The 23619-nt window shown below is 41.7% G+C and overlaps 1 protein-coding gene across 5 annotated transcripts in view; it reads right to left on the bottom strand.

Annotated features, from left to right (window-relative positions):
- THSD7B (thrombospondin type 1 domain containing 7B) overlaps positions 1 to 23619 on the bottom strand; it is a 299016-nt gene that overhangs the window by 18238 nt on the left and 257159 nt on the right. For all 5 annotated transcript variants that reach the window (XM_074547892.1, XM_074547895.1, XM_074547893.1 and 2 more), the window contains 5 exons: positions 14832 to 14965; positions 14003 to 14156; positions 4777 to 4918; positions 3265 to 3380; positions 2705 to 2822 (listed from right to left, as the gene is read on the bottom strand). In XM_074547892.1, coding sequence (XP_074403993.1) covers positions 2705 to 2822; positions 3265 to 3380; positions 4777 to 4918; positions 14003 to 14156; positions 14832 to 14965 — 664 coding nt within the window. The remainder of the gene's footprint in view (positions 1 to 2704; positions 2823 to 3264; positions 3381 to 4776; positions 4919 to 14002; positions 14157 to 14831; positions 14966 to 23619) is intronic.

Here is a 23619-nt window from a genome sequence, read left to right on the forward strand (position 1 = left end):
CCAGCACCACATGCACAGCAGCACCACTTCATGTTTAAATGCATTATTCCATTAAATAACACCTGAGTAAAGGTACCGCCCATTAAAATAAATCACATCAAACTGTTACTGGAAAAAAACAGAATAAAAATGTTAGCAACAATCCTTAAGTAAAAAAACAGGTGAAAAATACACATCCAGCAACAGTAAATTTTGACCTGAATTATATTTAAATTATGTTTCTCTTTGAAGTCCTTTATGGTGCTTCTGCATGCTCTCCAAAAAAAGCCAGAAACACAAAATATTGTTGTGAGCTGACCCAGCAATGCTGCATTCCACTTGCTGTGAATTATTTCTGCACACCCAGCACCTCAGCCCTGCATTTTAGCTGTACCAAACACTGGGCAATTACTGGCAAAGGGAAGCAGTTATGAGTGTTTACTACAGCCAATTCCCACAGCTCATTTGTTGTCATCCTTTGTTTTTTCCTATCTAATTTAAGGCTCCATCCTACTCCCACAAATGCCCTTGAGAAACCCAGGGTGACTTCAAAGGTGTCACAGTCCATGACCCTTCTGGCTGGAAACCCTTGCTGTGCTCCTCTGAGTGCACAAGTAAGATCTTCTCTATTATTGCTATCATCCAGGAGTATTTACAGCCCAGTGGCATTCAGTGAAGCAGCTGGAGTGACATTGTCTGTGCTGCTGGAACCACAGCACCAGGAGTGCACAAGTAAAATCTTCTCTGCTATTGTCATCATCCAGGAGTATTTACAGCCCAGTGGCACACAGTGAAGCAGCTGGAGTGACACTGTCTGTGCTGCTGGAACCTCTCAAGGGCCACTGCCACAGGACTGGTGCCAAGGTCACTCCACCAGGGATGTTTTGTCCAGAGTAGCTCCACGCTTCTGAATTGATACAGCAAAAGTCAGATCAGGACTGAGGCTGCAGGAAAATAAAATGTGCTCGCAATAACCTGGATACAGAGCACTTCCATTTCACTGATGCTCCTGCTTTGGCATGAGGTTCAAAAGACCCTTGGATCCCTGCAAAGTTGTTCAAGTGGTAGAGAAGGACTGAGCAAAACTTGGCTTCTTCATGACACGGTTTGTAAGACAGCTTTCCCGGCTGCTTAGCTGCTGTAGGCTCACAGAGGAGTATCTCCAGGTTTTAAATCCAAGCTAAACAACAGCAGTAGTACAGTGGCCTGTACAAGACAGCTCTCACCAGCAGCATGGCAGGGTTATGGTCTTTGAGGATCAGGGATGATCCATAAACCAGGCTGAGCTTGGGCTTGACTGTGTGGTTCAGGCAGCCTCAATGAGGTTTGGCACCCAAAGCCAGAACACCCACTGGAAAGTCTCTTTCAGCAAGGCACAAATGTTTCCAGCTTTCCTCTGATTTAGGACATGAAGTAACTCCTTGTACTCATTGGCAGCTCTTTAACCAGTCTTTGAAATTTGCACAAGCATTTCAGGATCAGGGGCTGAATACAAGACACATCTTCACTTGAGTACCTCCTTTTGCAAACTATGCAATGTAAGAGCTCAGGATGAAAAAACCTTCAGGTACTATATAGGGTGAGCTGCTCCTTGAGCATGCTAAAAGCCAGAAAAACATTGCAACTTGCTTTTGTACCGTACTCTGTTTAACTTAGTAAGTGATAGAACACTCAAAAAATTAAATTAAGTTTATTCAGCAACACAAGCATTAACAATCCAAAATGGATTTTAAAGGAAAAAAAAATTTGGAATTAATAGTACTCTCAGTGTGTTGTTGTTAAAACACTGTCCATGAATTATTCATTTCTGTTAAGAAAGCACTACTTCACAAACGGGCTAAAAGCTCAGCAAAGAAAGAACAGCACTAATCCAAATATTAAGCTTTTTCTGAAACACGCTTTGATCTTTGGAATCCATCTGAAGGAATCATTTTATGGAAGTTAAGAGCTTTTTTCTTTTTGACCTTAAGTGAATTTGATTCAAATATACATTATGGCTTTTGAATCTTAAAGACCATTAGCTGTACATCTAATGCACATCAGAGGCCAGGGAAATAAAATCCCAAGCTTATTGAGAATAAAACCTTCAATGCATTTCCTCATGTCAATACTCAAAGGGTATTTTAAATCACATAAGTTGAAAAAGGTCCTAATCCTTTCACTTTTTGTATGCTGGTGAGCACTACTGGCTATAGAAAGTCTTGCTGAAGGTACTGGGGTCATGTAAGTGTTAAGGGAACTGCGGATGCAAGATGGATACAGAGACATACACTAAATGATGAAAAATAGTCTTTGTGTGTTTTCTTCAATAGATACAATTATGTTCCTAAAAATTACTTCACCAGAGAATTTGTATTTAGTTATTAATCTCTTCAGAATCTTTTAACACTTCCAAGCTCTTTGCTAGCTTTACATACTCCCCATCTCTGGGGTTAACAGTTGCTGTGACTGAATTATGAGAGCTTGAATTAATTAATAAATAATGCTCCGGACATCTGACTACTTTTTCCCTAAGGTGCATTTTTCACCTTAGAGTACTTTGAAAATAGCCTGCTTTGCCCTGAACCCACCACCTCAGGACCCTGAGAGTTTTCCAAAACCACCTCTGAAGGATTCAGGTGTGGCTCGAGGCTCTCCCTAAGCTCTGCACCCCTACTCAGGGTACCTGAGCCCACCTGGGCAGTGGGTGCTGAGCTGTGGGGGCAGGAGGGAGGCAGGGACTCACCGCCAGCGCCACACGTGTGGGAGCACTGCGACCAGGCTGACCACGGCGAGAGCTGGCAGTCCACGGCACACGGCACCACGCACCGGCTGCTTGTGGGCACGGGCTGCTCCAGGTGTAGCTGTGACAGGAAACACAGGCATCAGCTTCCCCAGGCCCCAGCCACCTCCTGCCACTGCCAGGCACCCAAGCAAGAGAAGGCAGCAGCTCTGCAGGGCACCACCATGGTGTTTATGTGGAGCTTTGCCAAGGGTGCATGGGGGATTGTGGTTTCAGTGCTGAAAAGTTTCACATCTAAGCATCCCTCAGTGTTTGGGTCTCATTCCTAGATTTCTAACAGCAGGGCACAATCCCCTCCCTTGTCCCCAGCTTTGGGATGGTGCAGGGTTGGTAGCCATGGCCCGTGTGTTGGACTCGAGGAGTGACATCACCCGCTAACACCTCTGTTTCCCAAAGCCCCCAGCACCATACAAAACCTTTTCCCCATTTATGGGGAATGTCTTAGTGTGGATCAGGAGGTCCCCATCCATCTGGAACCCCAGGGTGTGTCCCAGGCTGCTCACCTTCTGGCACAGCTGCATGCTGACCGTGGCGCCGTCGCTGCGCTGGCAGCTCAGGAGGCGGCGGCGCTCGCCCTGACCGCAGGTGGCATTGGCACCCAGCTGGCACCCGCTCCAGCCTGCAGACACAACGCAAAGGGTGCACTGCTGCAGCTCAGCTTTACAACCAGCACAGAGGCATACAACCACAGAATGGCTTGGAAGGGACCCTACAGATTGTGTAGCTTCAATTCCCTGCCGTGGCAGGGACACCTTTCCCTAGACCAGGTAGCTCAAAGCCCCATCCAGGCTGGCTCTGAAGCCCTGAACATGGGTGCTACCTTCACCCATAGCAGCACTTCCTCATGTCAGGGCATCCCACAGCCAAGAACAACCCCCCACACAAAAGAAAGTTGTTCTCAGAGCCAGGCAAGCCTCAGAGGAGACACGTTCTCTCCACAGTCCCATACCGCATCCCGTGATGACACCGCTACATCAGAGTGCACATGCTGAACACTGATAAAGGCTATCAGCTCAATCCACTTGGCACAGGTACAAGGCTCTATTGTCTGAAGTAAAATTCCACTTTGATAAAGCAGCTGGGGAAGTTTCTGAAGGGGAACTCTGGTTTAACCTGTTTTTGTCTCCAGGCAAAGCTATCCATTATTTAAAACTAAACTCTAATAGTCATGAAATAAAAGCAGTATTTCTAGTGGAAGGAAATTAATATCTTATTACGTGTCTGAAATTATGTTGGTCAGAATACAACTAAACGGAAATAAGCTTTAAAACACCATTTAAAATAAACAAAAAGCATAACAGAAGCCACTAAAATTTCCATACACCACCAATAAATAAGAAGGATGAGAAGAAAACCTATTACTTTGTGTCTTCCACCCCTGATAAACATGAACACATAAATGTTCTGCATTTCTGAAATGTGATGATAAAAAAGGCATCATTCTGCTGCCTGTGTTTCTAGGGCTTTTATTACAAACAGGCTGAGTTTATATTCATATATTTTATCTTGCTTTGTTCTCCCTTCCTACCAGCTCCCAAACTCCTCTTAGATCTTTCCTCTGTATGCCTTTCTCATTTATTTCAGCTGGTCAAAACAAAAGGAATTTTTCAGTTTTGTTTTGTTCATTTGTTTGCAAGAGAACCAACTGCTTCTAAGGTCCTAAATAATGCATTTTGCTCTGAATATCCTATGCCCACCCATATAACTCATACTGCCTTCAAAGCAGATTTCTGTTGCTATTATTGGCTTTACCAGAACCACACATGACACTCTTTTAATTGGAATTTTGTAATTAATTATGTTGATAACCCATTGAAAATCCCATTTAGCATGCTTTATTTCCAATGTACTCGCAACAACAACTTAAATACAGAAATTGTGCATTTGTCCACTAATGTGGAAAAATGCAGGCACGTAATTAACTTTATTGAAACCAACACTGTCAAGACTTTAACTAACACCACAAGAAACAACTAAAAACACATACTAAGGGTATACTGAAAATTTGTACCTACCTGTTAGGTTGTACTGGTATTGGAAGCAATTTTGATTAAGAATGCATGGCTTCATTTGTGAAACTTCAGGGCAGGGCTTTGAACTGACAGGAGACCTCAGCACTTGTCGGGTTCGGGTTTGCATAATATTGGGGTCACACACCTGGACAGAGAAGGGATGGACAGTACAGAGAGCCCAGTAAGTCACACAGACATCACTGACCCCAGGAAACCACACAGACACCACAGACCAGGGCTGCTCACGCACATCCACGGCCACATGGAGGCAGGATACAACCCCACTCCTGTCCTTATTATACTTTGAATCACATTTCTTTTTTTTTTTCATGTGCTTTTAAGTTAAGAATGCAGTATTACTAAAAGTCATCTTTTATCCACCCAGATTTGGCTATTTTGGCCCTGCTACACTATATTTTCCATGTTTTTTGATAAAGATCCTTGGGGACATTGGGACAAAGATTGCACCACTTTGCTGTGCCCTGTTTTGCACCTCCTTCCAAGACTTCCAGTAAAATGCCACAGTACTGAATAACAGAACAGGATTTTTGTCACAATTAATGCATTTTAAGTAGTGTCTGATGTTACAGCAAAGCACTCATTTCAAGGAAGGACATTTGTAATTGCATATCAGTTATGATGCTGACAAGCCGAGGTGACTTTTCAGAGTATGTGATACCAAATACTGATGTCCAGCTGCCTATAAACCAGGATTTGCTTGTTTACATTTTCACAGGAATATGAACCAACTGAGGCAGGTTTTCATTTCTATTTGTGCATCACAGGCATGAAAACTGTTTGTTTTTAGCAGCCCTTGATCCTCACTCTCATAGCACTGCAGCACAGAGTGATTTTCCCACAATCCAGTAACAGGAATAGGTGAGTGGAGGTGGTCGCAGCAAACCTAATGGAAATAAATCCCTTATTAAAAGTATTCACCGCCATTTATTGAACAAGATGACCCATTTAATTCCTAACAGTTTCTCATTAGGATTGCTCAGGAATAGCAAAGAAAACAAAACAAAAAAACCCAGAACAATGCATGTAGAACCACATTTTCATAAATGCTTGGGGATTTAAAACACGATTCTTCTATGAAGTACTATAATTACAAAAAATAACTAACAGTTTAAAACCATGGGCTTATTACCATGCAACAAACAGCCTGCAAACACTGAACACTGCATGGGTGGAAGTGTGGATAATTCCTGTATTGTGAATATTAAAGGGAAATGTAATGGCCTTGCAGCATAAATCTGGATCTCAGGCTGCTGTAAACTGGATTAGCTGCACAGATGACAGCAAAACTGAACAGAATTAATATCAGAACAAATGGGAAAAAAAGTCTGGTCTGGTCTTAAAATACATTGTCAGGGCCTATTTCCTTATGTTTACACTACATGAAGGAAAATCCATTACATTTTTATTGCTGACACACACCTTGTCAAATCATTTTAAATGGTAATCTTATTTGAATACCCTTGGTCAGCTAAAATACCCAATTGTTTCTAATTATCTGAAAATTAAACCTATGCTAAGTGTTTACCAATAGTTTACTGCCTTTTTCACGACTAATCTGATTGTTCATTCTCACAACTAACACTAATAACTTAAATGATTTGCCAATAAAGCAAAATGACTAAGGAAAAAAAATCAAAGCATGTATCTCAGCAGCTACTCCTAATTAATGTTTCTCTGAATTATGTTACCAAGGGGAAAAAAAAAAATCAATGGATGCTGTGACAGAAGCTGTCTGTGCCAGCTCAGAAAGACCAGCTTTTGCTCCCTTTAAAATAAGAACCTGCAGACAGAAAATATGCCTCATTTGTAGATAAGTAAATTCTTTTAATAAAATAGTATTTTTCCCTGTCTAGCACAGCCCCTGTTGTGCTCCTTTATAGGACATTGCTGCAGCCCAGTGCTGTCACAGAGCCCCAGAGCTTTCCTGGCTGGCAGGACCATTCTCCCTCTCAGATTTCCTCCTGGTAGGCAGCAGACCAGTCTAACAGGTCAAAATCTATATGGTGTTTGCCAGGATCCAAACAAACAACTGGTTTACTGACGCTCTGAAGCCAGAATTCTCACTGTGCTGATGAGCCATGGGGCTCAGAAGCCAGAGCTGATGCAATAAGCCCCCCACTTTTACTAGTTTTGAATAATAAGGAATCTCTGTAGGAAAAGCATTCATTTAATCAAGCTGAGGACATGGGAAACATACAAAAATTCAAAGTTGGCAAACTGTAACTAATATCCTGTAATATTATTTGTTGAATTTCTCTTAACGTCAATTGAGAAGTCAATTTAGTTTTATAATTGATTTTCTGCCCTTGCTCTTTCAAGTTAACCATGTAAAAAACTGAGCCAAATATATATGGAACTGAGTAAGCAGCAGGAGGGAATGACTTGCAAAGAAAAAGATGAAAGCTGGAATTTTCAAAGGAGCAAGAGGGAGCTGAGTATCCAGCTGCCCTGAAATCTCAATGGGCTTGGGTGCACAGTTCCTGCAGGACCCCTCCAAAAACCCAGGCTGGAAAAAAAAAAAAAATAAAATATTTATGGCATAGCAAAGGTTGGGGAATGGATTGGCAGACTCGATGTCATTAGGAGATGTGAACAGTGAAGTAAAGAAGAGGGATTGTTGCCAGTGGAGAGATGCTGAGGGTACTAACAAGCAATGCCAAGGGGCATGTCTAGTCCTGAATGTGGATCTTAGAAAATACTGAGAGCAAAACCAATCACCATCAATGGTAAATCACAGGCTTAGAAGGCAGGACAGAAATGGCAGCCACCAATTTAGAGAAAAGGCAGCAAAAGAAAGAAATATTTCTTGAGTACCCAAAGTAAGAAATTGCTGTGGGATTAAGATTTAAGCAGGATAACAGGTTGATTCTGAATAGTCTCACCAATGAAGAAAATGACAAAACTAATTTCACTGCTCAAGTAATCTTCCACACAAAACAGTGAAGGTACATGGATCAAGGCTGGGTCTGCCCAAGGGATCCAAGTTTCTAATCACAAGCATGTATGAATCTACAGCTTCTGGGGTTTTAAATAAATAAAGCCCACTGTGATTCAGCAATGTTTTACTGAGTATCTTCATTTACAACTCCTCTCTTCCCGCTGAGTGAATGCTACACTTCCAAAGACATTATTTTACTTTCTACTGCTCTATTAGTAACTAGTGCTTTCACTGATGACAGATGAAGCTTTTAAAATTATTTTTTACATTAAGTCAGCCATTACCTTCTGTAAGGCTACTGCAACTGGTTTGTGCCCAGCATCAGCCAACATTTCCACAGTGGAAGCATAAGGAAAGGCAGGTGCCAACAACAGACGTGTTCAGGACTGGGAGTTTGACTTGTATTCCTGAAATCACCTCTTTATGCCCATGATACTTACTTTATGCCTGTGGTTATAAATCTCTTAACTGGTTTCCATAGTTGGGAAAATTTGGAATGTAACCATGGGATTGAAATGGGTGTAACAGCAAATGTTCCCTATTCTGGGAAACTGAAACCCACTTCTGACACCACCCAGACTAGGAATAAAGATCTATGGATCAAGGAAGGACAATGATCATGGGTGCCCACTGGCCATAAATAACAGGAGAGGAAACAAGTCCTAAGAAATGGAGGCAGCTGTGGTGCATGGAGGTGGAGGGTCAGAGGCCTGGAGACCTCTATGTACCTTCAAGATCAGGTGCAAATCAGTTTGGCTGATAATTTTTCCAGACTATGTTGCTCGTTCAGATTCTTTGTTGATGACTGTAAGTAATGGGATGTGTAATTCTGCCATATGCATCCTTTGGAACTGGTAAGAGGAACAGAATTAATTTTTTGATGAAAATTATAATGGGGTGCCACCTCAGGTGGCACATCAATAGCCTACAGCAGTAGGAGGTCATACACAGACAGTAGATTTCTTTATGGGTATAACTGCACTGTTCCAGCCTACTTTATAGTATTAAACCTCACCATTTCCATTATTCTTTTCCATATAGTATGAAAAAGTTGTGCTAGAGCCACAGATCCACAGGTGAGATTATATAAACCTCTAAGAAACAAAATATGCTGAAGCAATGAGAGGTCCATAAAATGTTAAGGCAGGAATAAATCAAGGTTTTTCTCAAAGGACCGTTTAGAAATTATAACAGCCATCTTGGTTCTATGGGGAAATTTCTGGCGCTATTGACTACTGCATTTTAAAATATTTCTTCTAGCCAAAGCTATTTTTTCACCATGACCACTTGTCACTACTTAAAGCTAACATAAAAAGTGAGGGACAAAAACATACACAAAGGATGCACCCAGCCTTTGCTTCAGACAATCACAGAACTGACAAAGCACAGGAAGTTTGTTCTGGAAGAGAAGGGTATAAAATAAAATAAAGCTGCAAGGTTATGAAACTAAGTTCCAGTCTAAGAGCTGTTAACATATCACACATTAATATACACTATTAGACCCTTTTTGGGATGGAATTTAAGAGCTGTTCATTGATCCAGGTTTTCATATGCATCATAATTGTACAGCACAGAGGCTGTAACCCATTACAGGGCCCTTTAAGCTGTTTAATTTATCAAGCAGCTTGTATAATGCATCCTGCACTATAAATAGCTGGCTGCATTATTCTTAACTGGCTATTCATAAGCAAACATACAACCTTAAAATAAGGTAAATGCAAAGGCAGCAACCGTATTTGACTATTTTTAACAGAGCAATGAACCATTACATTGTTCATGCCAGTGTGGATGTTTTGTAACAATTTAACAAGCCATTTACAATAACACGAGCAGTCTTTTGAAATGAAAATGCATTTGCATAAATTTTCTTTCTCAGATGCATCCAGGTACTGAAACCTTGCCTGCCTCCACACTTAAATCACTTAAAAAAGTGATTGTTAACAAAGATTAATAAAAATAAAAAAACAAATATAAAAAAATGCAGCAGTTACCCACTTTTTTGACAAAGACATACAAAAACATCCAAGTAACAAGTATGCAAAAGGAGCAGGGCATGTTCTTCCAAAAAAGCCTTGACCAGCATAATCCTCCTGCTTGATTTGAATAAATTATCTCTTGGGCTAGAAAGACATCTTTGTGCAAGCCTCACTCTTCAGTTCAGCCTTCACACTGCAGCTCCTCCGCCAAACTTACGTGCCAAACCCAGAGAAGTTGGGGAGTTTCCTCTGGAGATATCCAAAAGCTGTTTGAGGACACAGTTCTGAGGAACGTGCTCCGGGGAATCCTGCTTGAAAAGAAAGGACCAGATCACCTCCAGTGGTCCTTCCAACCTTGCCTGCTCTGTGTTCAAGCACCCGTTGTGACGGAGACTTTCATAATCCACACAGTGACTCCCAGAGTCTACAGGAGTCCACAATTTCCCTTCCAGTTGGCATTTCCAAAATGCAACAACTGCAGCTTGCATCAACCAGGAAAGTCACTGCAGAGCTGGGAGCTCTGTGTATCGCTTGGTGACACTTTTGATCCGGTCACTTGTGGGTGTCCCACTCCCCCCGTGGATTCCAGGGAATAATAACTCAATTGTCGCGAGTCCTGAGCGCGGCACATCGCCATCGATCCGTGAGGAAAACGCTCGCTGAAATGGAGACAGCTGCTCTCACTCACCACACACGCAACCTCCTATAATTAACTAATTTCAGACCTCTTGGAATTAGCTGCTAGAAATGCCAACAGCTGAGGCAAGCAAGGAGGCCACTCCAATCCACACCGGGGGCTGCGACAGCCATCCGCCAACAGAGAGCTAACAAAATAGATTTGAGGTAATTATTTCAGGGACTTGTAGCACCACTCGCATATTAACTCTTTTTAAGAATGCTTTGATGAATTCAATTGAAGTCAATTAATTACATCTCCAAGTCAGATGAATACAAAGTCGAGGCGCCACAGGAAGTGTGTGTTATTCCATCACTGAATATGTAACAGAGATGACAGGATTTCAGTTCCCAGATTGTTTAGCTGGGTCTTTGAGCAATCAAGTGATGATGTCTGACTGAACAGGCTATTGTCCTTGGAACAAATATGAAATCTCTTAAGCAAAATGCAAGTCAACCTAATTTCCTTGTGGGTTTTTGTTGGTGTTTCTTTTCCTTGTTATTTTTGGCTTTTTTGTTGTTGTTTTTAACTAGCAAGCTTCAAACTGTTATATTAAATGACTTTAAAGCTTGATATTTAAGTCACTTGGATGTTACTTAGTGACAAAGAACAAAACATTATAAGCCAAAAAAAATAATCTTCAACCTCAGGGAAAACCATTTTGAATGGTTTTAATCTCTCAATAGAAAAAGTGAGAATAATAGGGAAGATTTAATTCAGTTACTATGCAATTCTTGGATCCAGTAGAGAGACAAAACCTCAAAGCAATCTTGGGGCATTGTATTTCTGACAGTTTCATTTCTGACCATTAGATGAAACATTAAAATTTACCTTTGTGTTGCAGTGTTAAATAGCACCATAATCAAGATGCAAAATACGTAATTCAGTTGAAAAACACACATAAAAGAATTGTGGGAGCATCTGAAATTATAAAAGACCGCAAAAGTGTTTAAAAGCAAAAGGGAAATGCAGCCAAAGAAGGTAAAACAAATACAATGTTTTAGCAGAAAAAAGTATTGAAGAAAATACTTTCCATTGACAAAGCAGTCGCCACCTTTATGACTCATTGATTTCAACACGATTCAAGATCATTTACCATCCTGAAAGTGGAAAACTCACATGGGAAGAATATTGCTACAAGATAAAACCAAGTAATACCCTAGAAAGTATCCAGAGTACAATGACATATTGACAAAGGTACAACGGATAATCTAAAAGGCCTTTTTATATTCAGCTGATAAGAGTTAGTTATTCTGCTATCAGGATGAATTTATTATCAACACTGTAAAACATGAGCAGAACACCAAAGCGACTGGAAAAGAATTCTCACCTGACCAAAATCTTAGGTAAATATCTCAAATCAAAAAGCTCCTCAGGCAAAGATGAGGCTGAAATTGTGATCGTTCATTTTTTACAAACTAGAATTTGTCAAGTTTCATAAATCCTCTTTATCTCCAGCAAGCCAAACATGACCAGAGCGACAGGAAGACTTCCTGGAATGGTCTTTGGCAGCTGCCTCATGAGTGCTATGACTAAAAGAGTGCCAACTATTGTGGTATGAAATGTAAATGTGCTTGAAATAGAGCAGCCAGGATGCACAGTTTTGTTTTTTCATTACAATACAATGTGATTTTCCAAATGTTCATTATAATATGATGTGATCTTCCAAATTTTTTTAAATTTTTGAGTCCCTTGACTCACAACTGTCCTAACTGACCACCTTTCCTGGAGGCTCAGAAGATGGAAGGTTCATTAATCACCCTGGTGCTGGCAGTGCCACACTCCAGCCACCACGATTCCCTCAATCCCTGCCCCACACCCACCAAAGACACACCAGTGGCACAGCACAGCCATTCTGCACTAACAGCAAGCCCAGCACTCGCCTTGGAGATGTGGAGCATCTGGGAGGGACTGTGCTGTGTGGTTCCCTCTCAAAACCCACCACAAACAGCCAGAGTAGCTGTAAAAGGGAGACAGCACTGCAGTAAACTCATCAAAGGGAGGGTTTTATTTGCCCATAAAACTTCAAGCTGTTTATTTTCTTGTATCTGGACAGAACTATGGGAACACATGCTCCATCAGCACACAGTCATCTCAGTTTCACAACAAAGCATTGCAGAACAGCTTGTGAAAACATATTGTTCAGTTAATTGCATTGGCATGCAGATGCCCTCACATTTATGAATTAACATCCACCATGGCAAAGGGATGTACAAGGAGACACAGGGACTGTGGCATGTGGCCCTGTGCCTGCCAAGAGATGTGCTGCCTGATGGAGTGCAGCCCACGAGCTCTGGGCTTCCCTTTCCTGCTTCTGTGGGCTACAGAGGCTTCGCTATTGCCAAAGAAAAGGAGCCTTCAGGCAAAAAGCCTGTGTGTCTTAAGGATATGAGGGTTCTTAAAGCTTCAAGCAGTCCTTTATAACCAACTGACTGCCACCAAGGCACCTGAGAGACACCCAAGAGCCTCAGGGATCTCTGCATCAGCTCACTGCGCGCGAAAATGAAGAAAATCCATGCCTGGAAAAGTCAATGGCAAAGAAACAGTCCAACCACAGTGGGACTCTGAAAGGTATCCAAGCATTTGTATGAGTTGCAAGAGTGTTATAGTTCATCAAACCACGCTGCTCAGGAGGAGGTGAACGCAGGAAATGAAACACAAGATTTTATTTGACATGTTCTTACCGAGTATATTGATATGCTACACAAAATATTATGGAAGGAAATTACCTGTGTCAGCACTGGTATAAATACCTGTCCAATAACCACTCAACTTTTGGTAATGGCCCTGTTAACATGGGGGCAATGAATATGTGTTTGTCACTTAAATACATCAAGCAAGTCTATTAAAAAACCCCTCTGAGATTAAACCTGGCACCTATTTCAACACTGATCAAGGAGAAACAATAGATCTGAAGTCACGTGGTTTGAGGCCAGAGGCTTTTCATAACACAGAATTTGCAACTTCTTTCCATCTTGCATATTTAGGAAAACACAGAGCATTTCGCAGTGGCTTGAATTCCCTGCATAATTCACAAAGTTTTGAGTATTTCATGACATGACAAATTGTTCAGGCACCTTGCTGTCATACCCTTCTGCTGCTGCTGCCTCAAATCTTCCCCCAAGTGTTTGAGGAGGAGGAAACACTGGACAGAAACAATGTGTGTTGGGAGGAGAGAGCTGTCATTCCTTGAGGACTAGGACCTGTCCAGAGGAGTGTCATCCCCAGGTTTTACCAGCAGGTTGTTATGGCAGTCATGCACCACTGACAGAGGCCTCCCCTGCAAACACTTCCTAAGGCATTCAGCAGCTGGAATACTGTCCCTTCACCCACTCTGCTCGTGTGGGCCCTCTCCCATAGCAGAACAAGGGGAAGGATGTGTTGAATCAACTGTCACAGTAATAACTATGTGTTTCACTAACCAACTTTCTATAGCTCTGTCTCTGTAGAGACATAAATATCTCCAGATTCAACCATGCTGGCAGGATCCATTAAGCCTGACATCCCTCATAAAATAATTTACTTTCCTAGAAAATAACTAGGCCATGAAATAGTTGAAGGAGAAGCGAAGACTGCTGCGTGAGGAACACTGCCAGGGACAGGGGCAGGAGAGCCTACCTGTGGACATGGGCTCCACTGTCCCCAGTCAGACACTGCACACTCACTGGGACAGTACAAGGTACACTTCTGCACTGCCTCTGGGACCTCAGCCTGACTGCACAGAGCGTTGGGCACAGTCTCCACACCGTGGTCCTCAGCAGTGCTCACACACCTACACAGAAAGCACACATTTTAATTAGAGTATCACAGGCACGATGGGTATCAACAAGTTTTCTCAATTCCATACAGGACACAGACATGACAACAGATACAAGCAGCATGGCTGGTCAAAAAATAAAACTAATATGTGAATGCAAATGGAAATCAGCTATGTGCACAACATGCTTTTGTTACTTCATACAGAGGGATTTTAACTTTGATCGGCTGACAAAGGAGCAAACAGAAAGTGACAACCAGCAAGAACAAATCTTAGTGCTCCTGCTAGTAACATCTGAACATTTGGAAATAACTCAGCATTTCCCCATGCCTGGGGAATGAATATTCAGTAATAATGAATGCCACTCTGGTGCATGCAGTGCTATTACTTGGGGAAAATGTTAGCAAATCAAAATATGGAGGCTTTGCACCTCAGGGAGCTTTATGTATACATGGCATTTAGGTTGAAGAATACTAATTTAAATATCATGCTGTGTTCCTGAAAAACCAAGGCTGCATCTCTGAAATGCTTTGCCTGTATACCATGGCACATAAACACACAATTCTTTTCATTTGCAATACACTGGACTCAGCAACACACTCACTGTCAGATGGCCAGACATTGCAGCTTTATGCAAGAACACACCAGCTCTTTTTGATCTGGAATACCTGAGCTTTTGTCTTCACGCACCTGACTTCTCTCGTTTGTATTCCTTCTCCACAGTGGAGGGAATTTTCTTCGCTGCTGATTTTGCATGGAGACCATGGTCCTACTTCCCAGGAATACTGATTGCACTCACTGTAGCATGGGACTGCCTCGTGTACCTGACAGGAGAAAGAACCAAACTCTTCAGCTGAACTGTCCAGGTTAGCATGTCTGCAGAACAAACCCACAAAAAAGCACACTGAAAAGTATCCTGGCTTACACTCCCCATGCTAAGGCTGCTGTAATGGCTTTCAGTTCATTTATTCATTATTGACTTGCCAAGGGATTTTTAAGTATATAATGAACAGCAGTATGCATGCAGCATCTTCGGAAGCAGGATAAATAACAGCTATTTCCTGCAGCCAGAAGAGGAACTCCATTACAATTTCATTTGCTCTGCCTGCTCTCAGGATAATCTATCACATGTCATTCACCAAGATCGTATGTACCACATCCTTTTGTGTTTCAGCAGGTACAAACTTAAAATCAGTGCTCATTTACCTTTGCTTCTAATGCATTCTTATAAGCCATTTGCCATAAATGAATGAAATTTCATGCCTCCAACAAATTTCATTTTTATACACAAAAATAGTAAACGCTTTTTTGCCTGCAAGTGACTTATCTCTAACATATCTCCTAATCAAACACGACAGCGTGTTCACCTGAACTATGGTATCTACAAAGGGAGAAAAATACAGCCAAAAGCTTGATAAAAGATGCCAGATATTCTGGTTGTTAAAAGCAGCACACTGAGATATAGCACTTCAGCACATTTTTAGGTTTAAATAAATGAATGCATCAACAGTTCTATTACAGTGATGAATAAAAGTTATTTATTTTGGATCTGGTTTGTCTGCAGAAGCTGATTTGAAGATACAGTATTCCCTGTTGCTTTGCATGAAGCATAATGTGCTGCCCTGGAAAAATACAACACACCTAAAATTCCTTCTTCCACATACCAAAACCTCTTCAGCCTTGCTGCTGTGAAGCCATTTCATTCTCACCTGTAGAATAAATCAATAGCCTTCCTCCCAATATCCCCCAAAAAGATTCAGACACATGTTTAATAATTTACAGCTTCATTTTAAAATAGCAGATTATGACTAGACATGTTATGGCCACAAGAAAAAAGAAACCCTCTTTATAACCTTTTGCAGGTGGGAAGACAAAAAAATTCAGATACCAGTCTGAAAACAAAACTGGTGTCCCATCAGAAAATCACCTTAATTTCAAATGGAAGGAAGACAACTTGAAAAGTCTTCAAAACAGAAAATGTCCAAAACTAATTTTAACTGTGGGTCTGTCTGTACATTGTGCATAGGTTTAGCAGAAAAGGAAGAATAATAGATGATGAAAAGTGGAAAACAAGTAAAGGTGCAAACACAGGAAAAAGGGAAATCAAAGTTTGAACTGGTGAGGGCAAGGACAATATGAACCAGTAAGAGAATCACATTTCATACAGAGGAGGGGAGAGGAAGGGAACAAAAGGGGCAAAGGTAGTCATACCATTAGCACATTATTATTAAGCACATATTGTTAAGCACAAATTACAAATCTGGATGTGGTTTTGAGCAATCTGAACTAGCAGAAGGTGTCCCTGCCCATGATGGGGGAGCTGCAAACGAGATGATCTTTAAGGTCCATTTGAACTGAAGCCACTCTCTGGTTCTGTGTGGGCTGTGCACCGAGGCACTGGCACTTGGCCCAACTCCAGAGCGTACAGGTGTCTGTGCATTGTACAAAGTGCACTCAGAGCTGAGCAAGCAGCACCACAAGCAGTGCTAATTAGCTGAGCAGCCAGGCTCGTTATCATTAACTGTGTACATGGGAGCACAGAAAAGCAGTACTCACCAAGCTTGGGAGCCCATGGATGCTGGGACACAGCTGAAGCCACCATCCTGCCCCACCACCTGTCACCTCCACTGACTCCTGCAGCCACATCCCTGCATGCGCCAGGGACAACAGCAATCCCTCTTCAGGCACTGCAAAGCCTTTGTGTTCCCCACAGACATCCATCCAGGAGATGGATGTAGAGTCAGGGAGTATTTATTAGTTTCCGTGCTCCACAGGGGGAAGGAAAAACTACAGCCTGCCTATGTTGCCTGATAAAACACCCTGTCATCCACAGGAGACGATTAGTGAGGGAAACAGGTGCTTGAGGCATGATCAGGTTTTTCCTCATCAAAGAGGGAATGAGCAAAGAGCCAAGCTTGGACAAAACTGGCTGCCAGGGGCCAGCCCAGTGAGAAGGGCAGTGTCAAGGATGGTAAAATGCAATAATTAAGTTCTATTAAGAGCTGGGTGGGCTGTTCTTGCTTTTAGACTTCTGGGGAGGAGGCTGAGGTTGGGAGCAGGCAGGGGTTGCTGCCTCCCTCCCTCCCAGCCTCCACAGGCACATCGGGGCAGCCAGGCCAGTCCAGCACAAATAGCAGCTTTGGGGATTAAAGATTCTTTTCCTTGCTCTAATAAATAACCCTTCCTCAGGGTTAGGGTATACCAGCGTGAACCTGCAGGCTCTCAGCACTCACCCTGCTGCCTGAAGCCAGGCTGAGACCAAGAGCTTGGGAACTCCATCTCATTGTCTCAGTGACCTCTGATTGCCCCCTTTAACATCTGTTAAACCTCAGACCTCTCCTAACCAGCAAAACCCACCTGTGGACAGCAGCAAAGGCATTTACCATAAATGTGTTTTAGTGGTCAAAACCTCCTGTGGCATGTACGTGCTGTAGTAACTGTGTAGGAAAACCAGACAGAGTTGGGCAGGCATGGGATGCCACATGAACTAAAATCAATCTGAGGAATCCTGTGAGCCAAAACAGAAATCCCATAGGCACTGACACAAATAGACATAATGTGAAGTGATACTTCAAATGTGCTCTTTAAAGAGCACAATAGCAAAGCCATTAATAGAGCACTCCTAGCCTGCTGACTGTGTCAAACCTGTTCGATTACGTGTGAAGTGCCATCAGCTCTCTTCCTCCTCCAACAGACAGACAGACACATCCCACTTTGTGCTGGAGGAGGGAGGGGACCCAGCCCTGGCTGCTTGTCCCTGGGGTACCTCAGATCCCCAGTGATCTGCTGCTGACCTGTGCAGTATTTCCTCTTCAGTCAGGATCCCCAGCTTCCACTCACCATCAAAAACCTGAATTACAGCTGTCCCAAATAACCTGTTTTCCTAAGATATTGTGCTGACACCATAGCACACTGTTGTTGTGAACAAGCTCTCTCCTCTGCCCTGTGCCAGTGCTGAGCAATGCCATCTCTGGCAGCACCTCTGGGACACTGGGGAGATGTAAATAATCACCTGCATCACTGGGAGGGACAAATTTCTTCAGAACAAGTTACAACAGGCACCCGTGGATGCCATTAAGCTCTTAAGTGGGAGTCTCAAGGAGATGCAAGATTTCCACGGGTGAAACTCAGTGGGAATGAGTTCAGGAAGCTGTGAATACAATTTGTAACTCCATCTTTGCATTTAAAAACCACAGTGATGTGGCACGTGGTTCTTTCCTCCACAGGAGAATGCTTTCCTCCTATTTTCTCTCCTGGCTTGCCATAATTTGTTTTCCATCACCTCCAATTCCTCCTTTTTCTTCTTTTTTTTTTTTTAATTTGGAAAAAACCTACAGCAAACCTTGAAGCCTTGCATTTCTGTTTTTGCTAGGAGCTGTGCTACTAGAGGTGGTCAAACAGACATGCTCTTGATTTTTCATTTTCAAAGAGTTTTGACTAAGCATTGCTGTTCTGTGGGTCCTCCAAAACAGAGGGCCCTAGGTTCACTTCTCACCTCCTGGGTCCATGGGAGCACCCCTGTCCTGACCCTGAACAGAGGCTGGGATGGGATGTGGTGTCCTCATTCCCCACCAACCCAGGGACCCAAAGTACCCAACACTGGAAGGGGTTGGGATGTGCTCCCATAGATCCTTGGCTGTTACAGAGTGCATCCAACCTTCAAACTACACATGGCCTCCTGGCCCCCACCAAGTTTGCCATCCACTAACTCTGCTGCAGATACAGAAGTCCCTTGTAAAGCTGGGACACTTCCCTTCCCAAGCACAAACACAACAGTTCCTTTTGAAAATCATCTGCTTAATGTTCACCCTCCCCCAAGCTTATGCAAACCTGCTACGACAGTGCATTTACAAACCCCTTCACACTGAGGCCCTGTATGGAACTGCAGTGCCACAATTCATGTCCTGAAGGACAAAAATAAAATGAATTCCATGCAACAGGTACAGGAACCCATTGTTCTGCATGGAGGGAGAATGATGCTGGAAGCTGCAGACACTTGACCTGCAAGGAGCTGCACAGATCAGCACCCAGGGCAACCAGCCTGGCTTCATCTCTCACTGCCTCAAGAAATAAACACAGTCTTCTAGCATTTTAGCAAATTAATTACTTTCCTCAGTTTTTATTCATATTTACCTGCTGGGTTTTGGGCTCAGTGAACCAAGTGCTCTAATGATGCCTGTCTGAAGCCAAGGGGAGATTTGCTGCTGCCTTTGACTGGATCGCTGTATCCCTCTTTGTAGCCTGAATTAACCCAGAACACTGCTCTAACACCTGAGTCCCAAAATCGAGTTGATGGGAACAGATCTCAATAAATTAAAGGGAAGAAGGACAAAAGCTACCTTTTAAGAGAGACTGCTAAAGCTTACCCTAATAAAACAACCCAGCTCCCATTCACTCCAATGCAAATCCTGAGCCCTTGCTAAGGCATTATTGATGTGGACAGTTACTTTAACAAGATACACAAGTGTAAATCTATTTATTTTCTCTTTTAATAGCTGATACTTGCATTTTAATGAAAATCCAAATATCTAACCTCCCAAGAGCTTTGGTGTGATTTATATTGTTCTCTAACTTATTTACATGTAGGCTTGCAAAGGACTTATAGAAATAAATGCACTTGCTTAAATGATGTTATTCATTAAAAGAAATTCCGACCTATACTTCAGGTAGTCTGTCTGATGAGCACCTGCAGAATAAACTAGAATGAGGTTCAACACTTCTGAAAATCATAGTGACTTCATATTTCAGTGAACATCAAGATTTATTGTCCCTCAAGGTAAATATTGACTCTGGTTTTCCCTCAGTCGATATTTTAGCTTTCATGACAGTAAATCTTGGTGTTCACTCCAACTAGGTCAATATCTGCTTATTATATTAGAACAACCAAACTGATCACTGTAGCAGTTGCCTGAGACCCTGAGGACTACCTCTGTGCTATTCATTTCTAATACAAATGGGCGAAATTCATTGCTAACATAAGTTCATTTCACATGGCTGCCCTTACATGAAGGTTACATTAGACCTAATACATTGAAACAGTCAGAACCAAAGAAATAAAATCCCATTTTCAAACTGTGGAGACCACCATGAGTAACAGTAAAGGCAGAGAAGATATCATATGGCAGAGTGAGCTTGCTCTGGTTTGCAAAGACACTTGCTGGTAAGGGCTAAAACCACTGCACCTGACACTGGACAGCAATTTGCTCACTTGTAACACTTTTTGCATAACCACTTGTATGTTCTCTGCATATCCAGGCTGCAACAGGAGGCCGCAGTGGGATCTTCTCCTCCCCTTAGAGCTTATGGCCACCAGCTGGTGACATATGCGCCACAGCCAGCATTTCTTTTGCAACCTGCCTGACACAAATGGATTTACACTATGGGGGGAAATACATGTGAAAAAATGTCCATTCACTGTAATAATCTACACATTTGACTTCTGTGTTGACTCCATCTTGTTCATCCAACTCTTTCCTTTGGTTGAAAGATGTCTATATATTAACTGAATAACTTTTATAATGTTCCAATGCTGCTTTCACATTCTGTTTAATAGCAACCAGATAATTTCTAACAATTAATTTCTTTTATTTAGTTCTTTAAAACTGAATTAAAAATTGAGTACTTGCTTTGTTAATTACTTAACTGAGTGTTTGATTTGGCAGATCTAAGCATGCACTTAAAAGCTTTACTGAATTAACTGAATATCTGAAGGACCAGCACTTGCACATTAACAAACACTACATCACAGAAATTATCTCATTAAAATTTCAGCATTAAATAGTCCTCTTTAAAATAAAATTGATTTTATTTCATGCTAGTTTATATATTGATCACGATTGCCAGAAATATGCTAACCACTCACCAGTATTAAACCTGGTTGAACAGTTAATTTTCAAGCAAATTAGATTTTGCAAAGCAGCAGGTTCACTGAAGAATATTTGTCTTTAGGTATTTGGATGCTGCAGCAAATAGTCACCAAAACTAAAAAAAAATTGCTCAAAATGACTTAGAGCACAGAAGTTTGAACAGATCTGTGGTAAGACTTCTAAATTATCAGAATTCCTGAATTTTGTATGCCTCTAGCAGATCCCTGCACAAATACTTGTGAAACAAATTCAGCACTTTTAGTTTTTATTTACACCCAAATCAAAGGAGTTTGTGTTTCTTACCTTCTTTGTGGTGTGGAGAAAAGAAAATCAATTAGAGCTTTGTGAGGTTCTGAAAAGCCTTCACTGGTGTTGAACCAAAAAAACCTGAAACTGCCTAAAACTCTGTATGCAGCAAAAGGATGAGATCTGTTTTATTCTAAATTCAGAGCCAGGGCAGCAATTCCAACAGCACAGACACAGAGTTGCTCCAGTTCCCAGGATCTGCCCTGTGGGCAGAATGGAAACCCCTGCACAAAGACCCCTCACCCTTCCTCCACTACTTCAAAAACTGCTGGAAAATTATTTTCTCTGAAAAGAGTGAAAACACTTATCAAGCCTCTGAAGTTTCCCCTGCTCTTGATTATCTATTTATAGCCCAATCCTCAAAACTGCTCAACTTTAATCCTAATTTACACATGAGACAACTGAGGATGAAGAGTTGAGTGATTTACTAGAGGGTGGCCAGGAAGCCCTCGGGGAGTGGGGGACTCAGTCTGGAAATGCCCAGTTTCTTGCACTAACTGGATGATATCTCAGCTGCAAATCAGATCCTGGAAAGTTCAGATAAAGACATTTCAGGATGAAGCCATCAAAAAAAGCAGCACTGTAAAATTCTGGCTGCAAAATGAGGAAAAGAGGAGAAATTAGGAAAGCAGCAGGGTATTCTTCCTATAAAGACATCTGGATGCTGCATTTTCCCTCACCATGGCCTTTAGATGCTTTTACTTCATCTATTTTTTTTTTGCTGGACTTTACAAAATGCTCCTACTAAATCCCTTACTTTCTTCTAATGGATAATTAAATATTCCAAGTCAGACACTGATTTATTTCAAATTCTTAAGTGCAATGAGTGGAAAATGCCTTGTTTAGAAAGTTAATTGAGGCAAGCTCTGTCGAACCCCAGCCATTACTTCTCACTCTGATAGAACTACCATGTTGCTCAGCAAGGTTTATTAATTCATATTTACAAGTGGTAAGTGGTTTTATTTGCTGTGAGATTGGTGCAGGCACTAGAAACACCAAGTGGTAACAGGGTAAAGCATGAGTGCTCTTTCTCAGAGATTAAAATACCAAATTGGCATCATTCAACACGAGTAAATCAGCAAAAAACATGCAGCTCCTGGCCCCAAACCTGCCTGTCTAGTTTTACTCATGATTTTACTGTCAGTAAAACCTCTGAGGAGCAGGACATAGCACAAAGTATAACCTTACACATATTGAGTATTTATTTCTACCAGAAATACTCAGGCAAGACAATTTAGTCTCAGAGTTTTCCAAAAAAATTGAGGAGTTAAAGTAGGAAGGGAGGCTTATGAGAATACAGTCACAAAGGGCCAGTTCCTGTGCCTCTGCTTTTTATTTTACATTTTAATTATGCTTCATTCCTACCAAGAAAATACTAAATCCAGGTAAGATACTAACAAATGCCATCTTACAATGATGTCAGATACAGGGGTTTAAGACAAGGCAGAAACTCATTAGTGAGACTTTCAGTGCATTTTTGCAGATTTCAGAACTTGTAGGTGCTGCTACCTCCCTGTCACAAAGCCAGACAAGCATAGAAAATTTAAGTAGATAGAAATAAATCAATATCCCTTGTTTCTGAACCAACACATTTCGCTGCAGCTGGAGTTTCAGGGGTAACAAATAAATGTGGCACCTCTCTGGATGAATCTGTAATGTTATAATAATGTTGGATCCAGTTTTAAAGAGAGGAAGAGGAAAATATAGCTGATTGATGAAGAAAACATTGAAGCCCTTTTTTACTAGATGAGAACAACAAGATGAAGACAGATTGCAACACCAACCTGAGCCTTTGTAGATGTCCATGTTAGCAGGGCATGACAAGCAGAAAGGAAAGAAAATTATATATGCATTAGTTTGGCTGCTGCATGATAATATTGCAAAAAAAAAAGGAAAAAAAGGCAGGAAATCTGCTTAAAATAAAATTGCCACAATGTAATGTTGCATTCAATGCTTTGATTACCCCGTCTTAAAAAAAAAAATTACCTCAAGCAGAAATCAAGCATTTCTTTGTGAGTCAATGAAAAGCTCTACTATGCTGAAGAATAAAGCAGAGTTCATTCAGCTCCATCCAGCAATCCTCAGGAGCTCATCACTGTGTCTCACGATCAAAGTTTAGGATAATAAAAAAATTTTTGAAAATCTAAGAAAATCTATGACCCTGAAATCTGGTGAGACACCCCACAATTATGGACTATCAGTCGTAAGGGACCAGAAAGGCCTTCAGGTATTTAGATATTAACTGGGTGGCTCTGTCATTAGTGAAGCCTGCAGCAGCCATGTCCCTCTCCTCTGCTCTGACTGAA

Source organism: Zonotrichia albicollis, chromosome 10 (genome assembly GCF_047830755.1).
Source record: "Zonotrichia albicollis isolate bZonAlb1 chromosome 10, bZonAlb1.hap1, whole genome shotgun sequence".
NCBI lineage: Eukaryota > Metazoa > Chordata > Aves > Passeriformes > Passerellidae > Zonotrichia > Zonotrichia albicollis.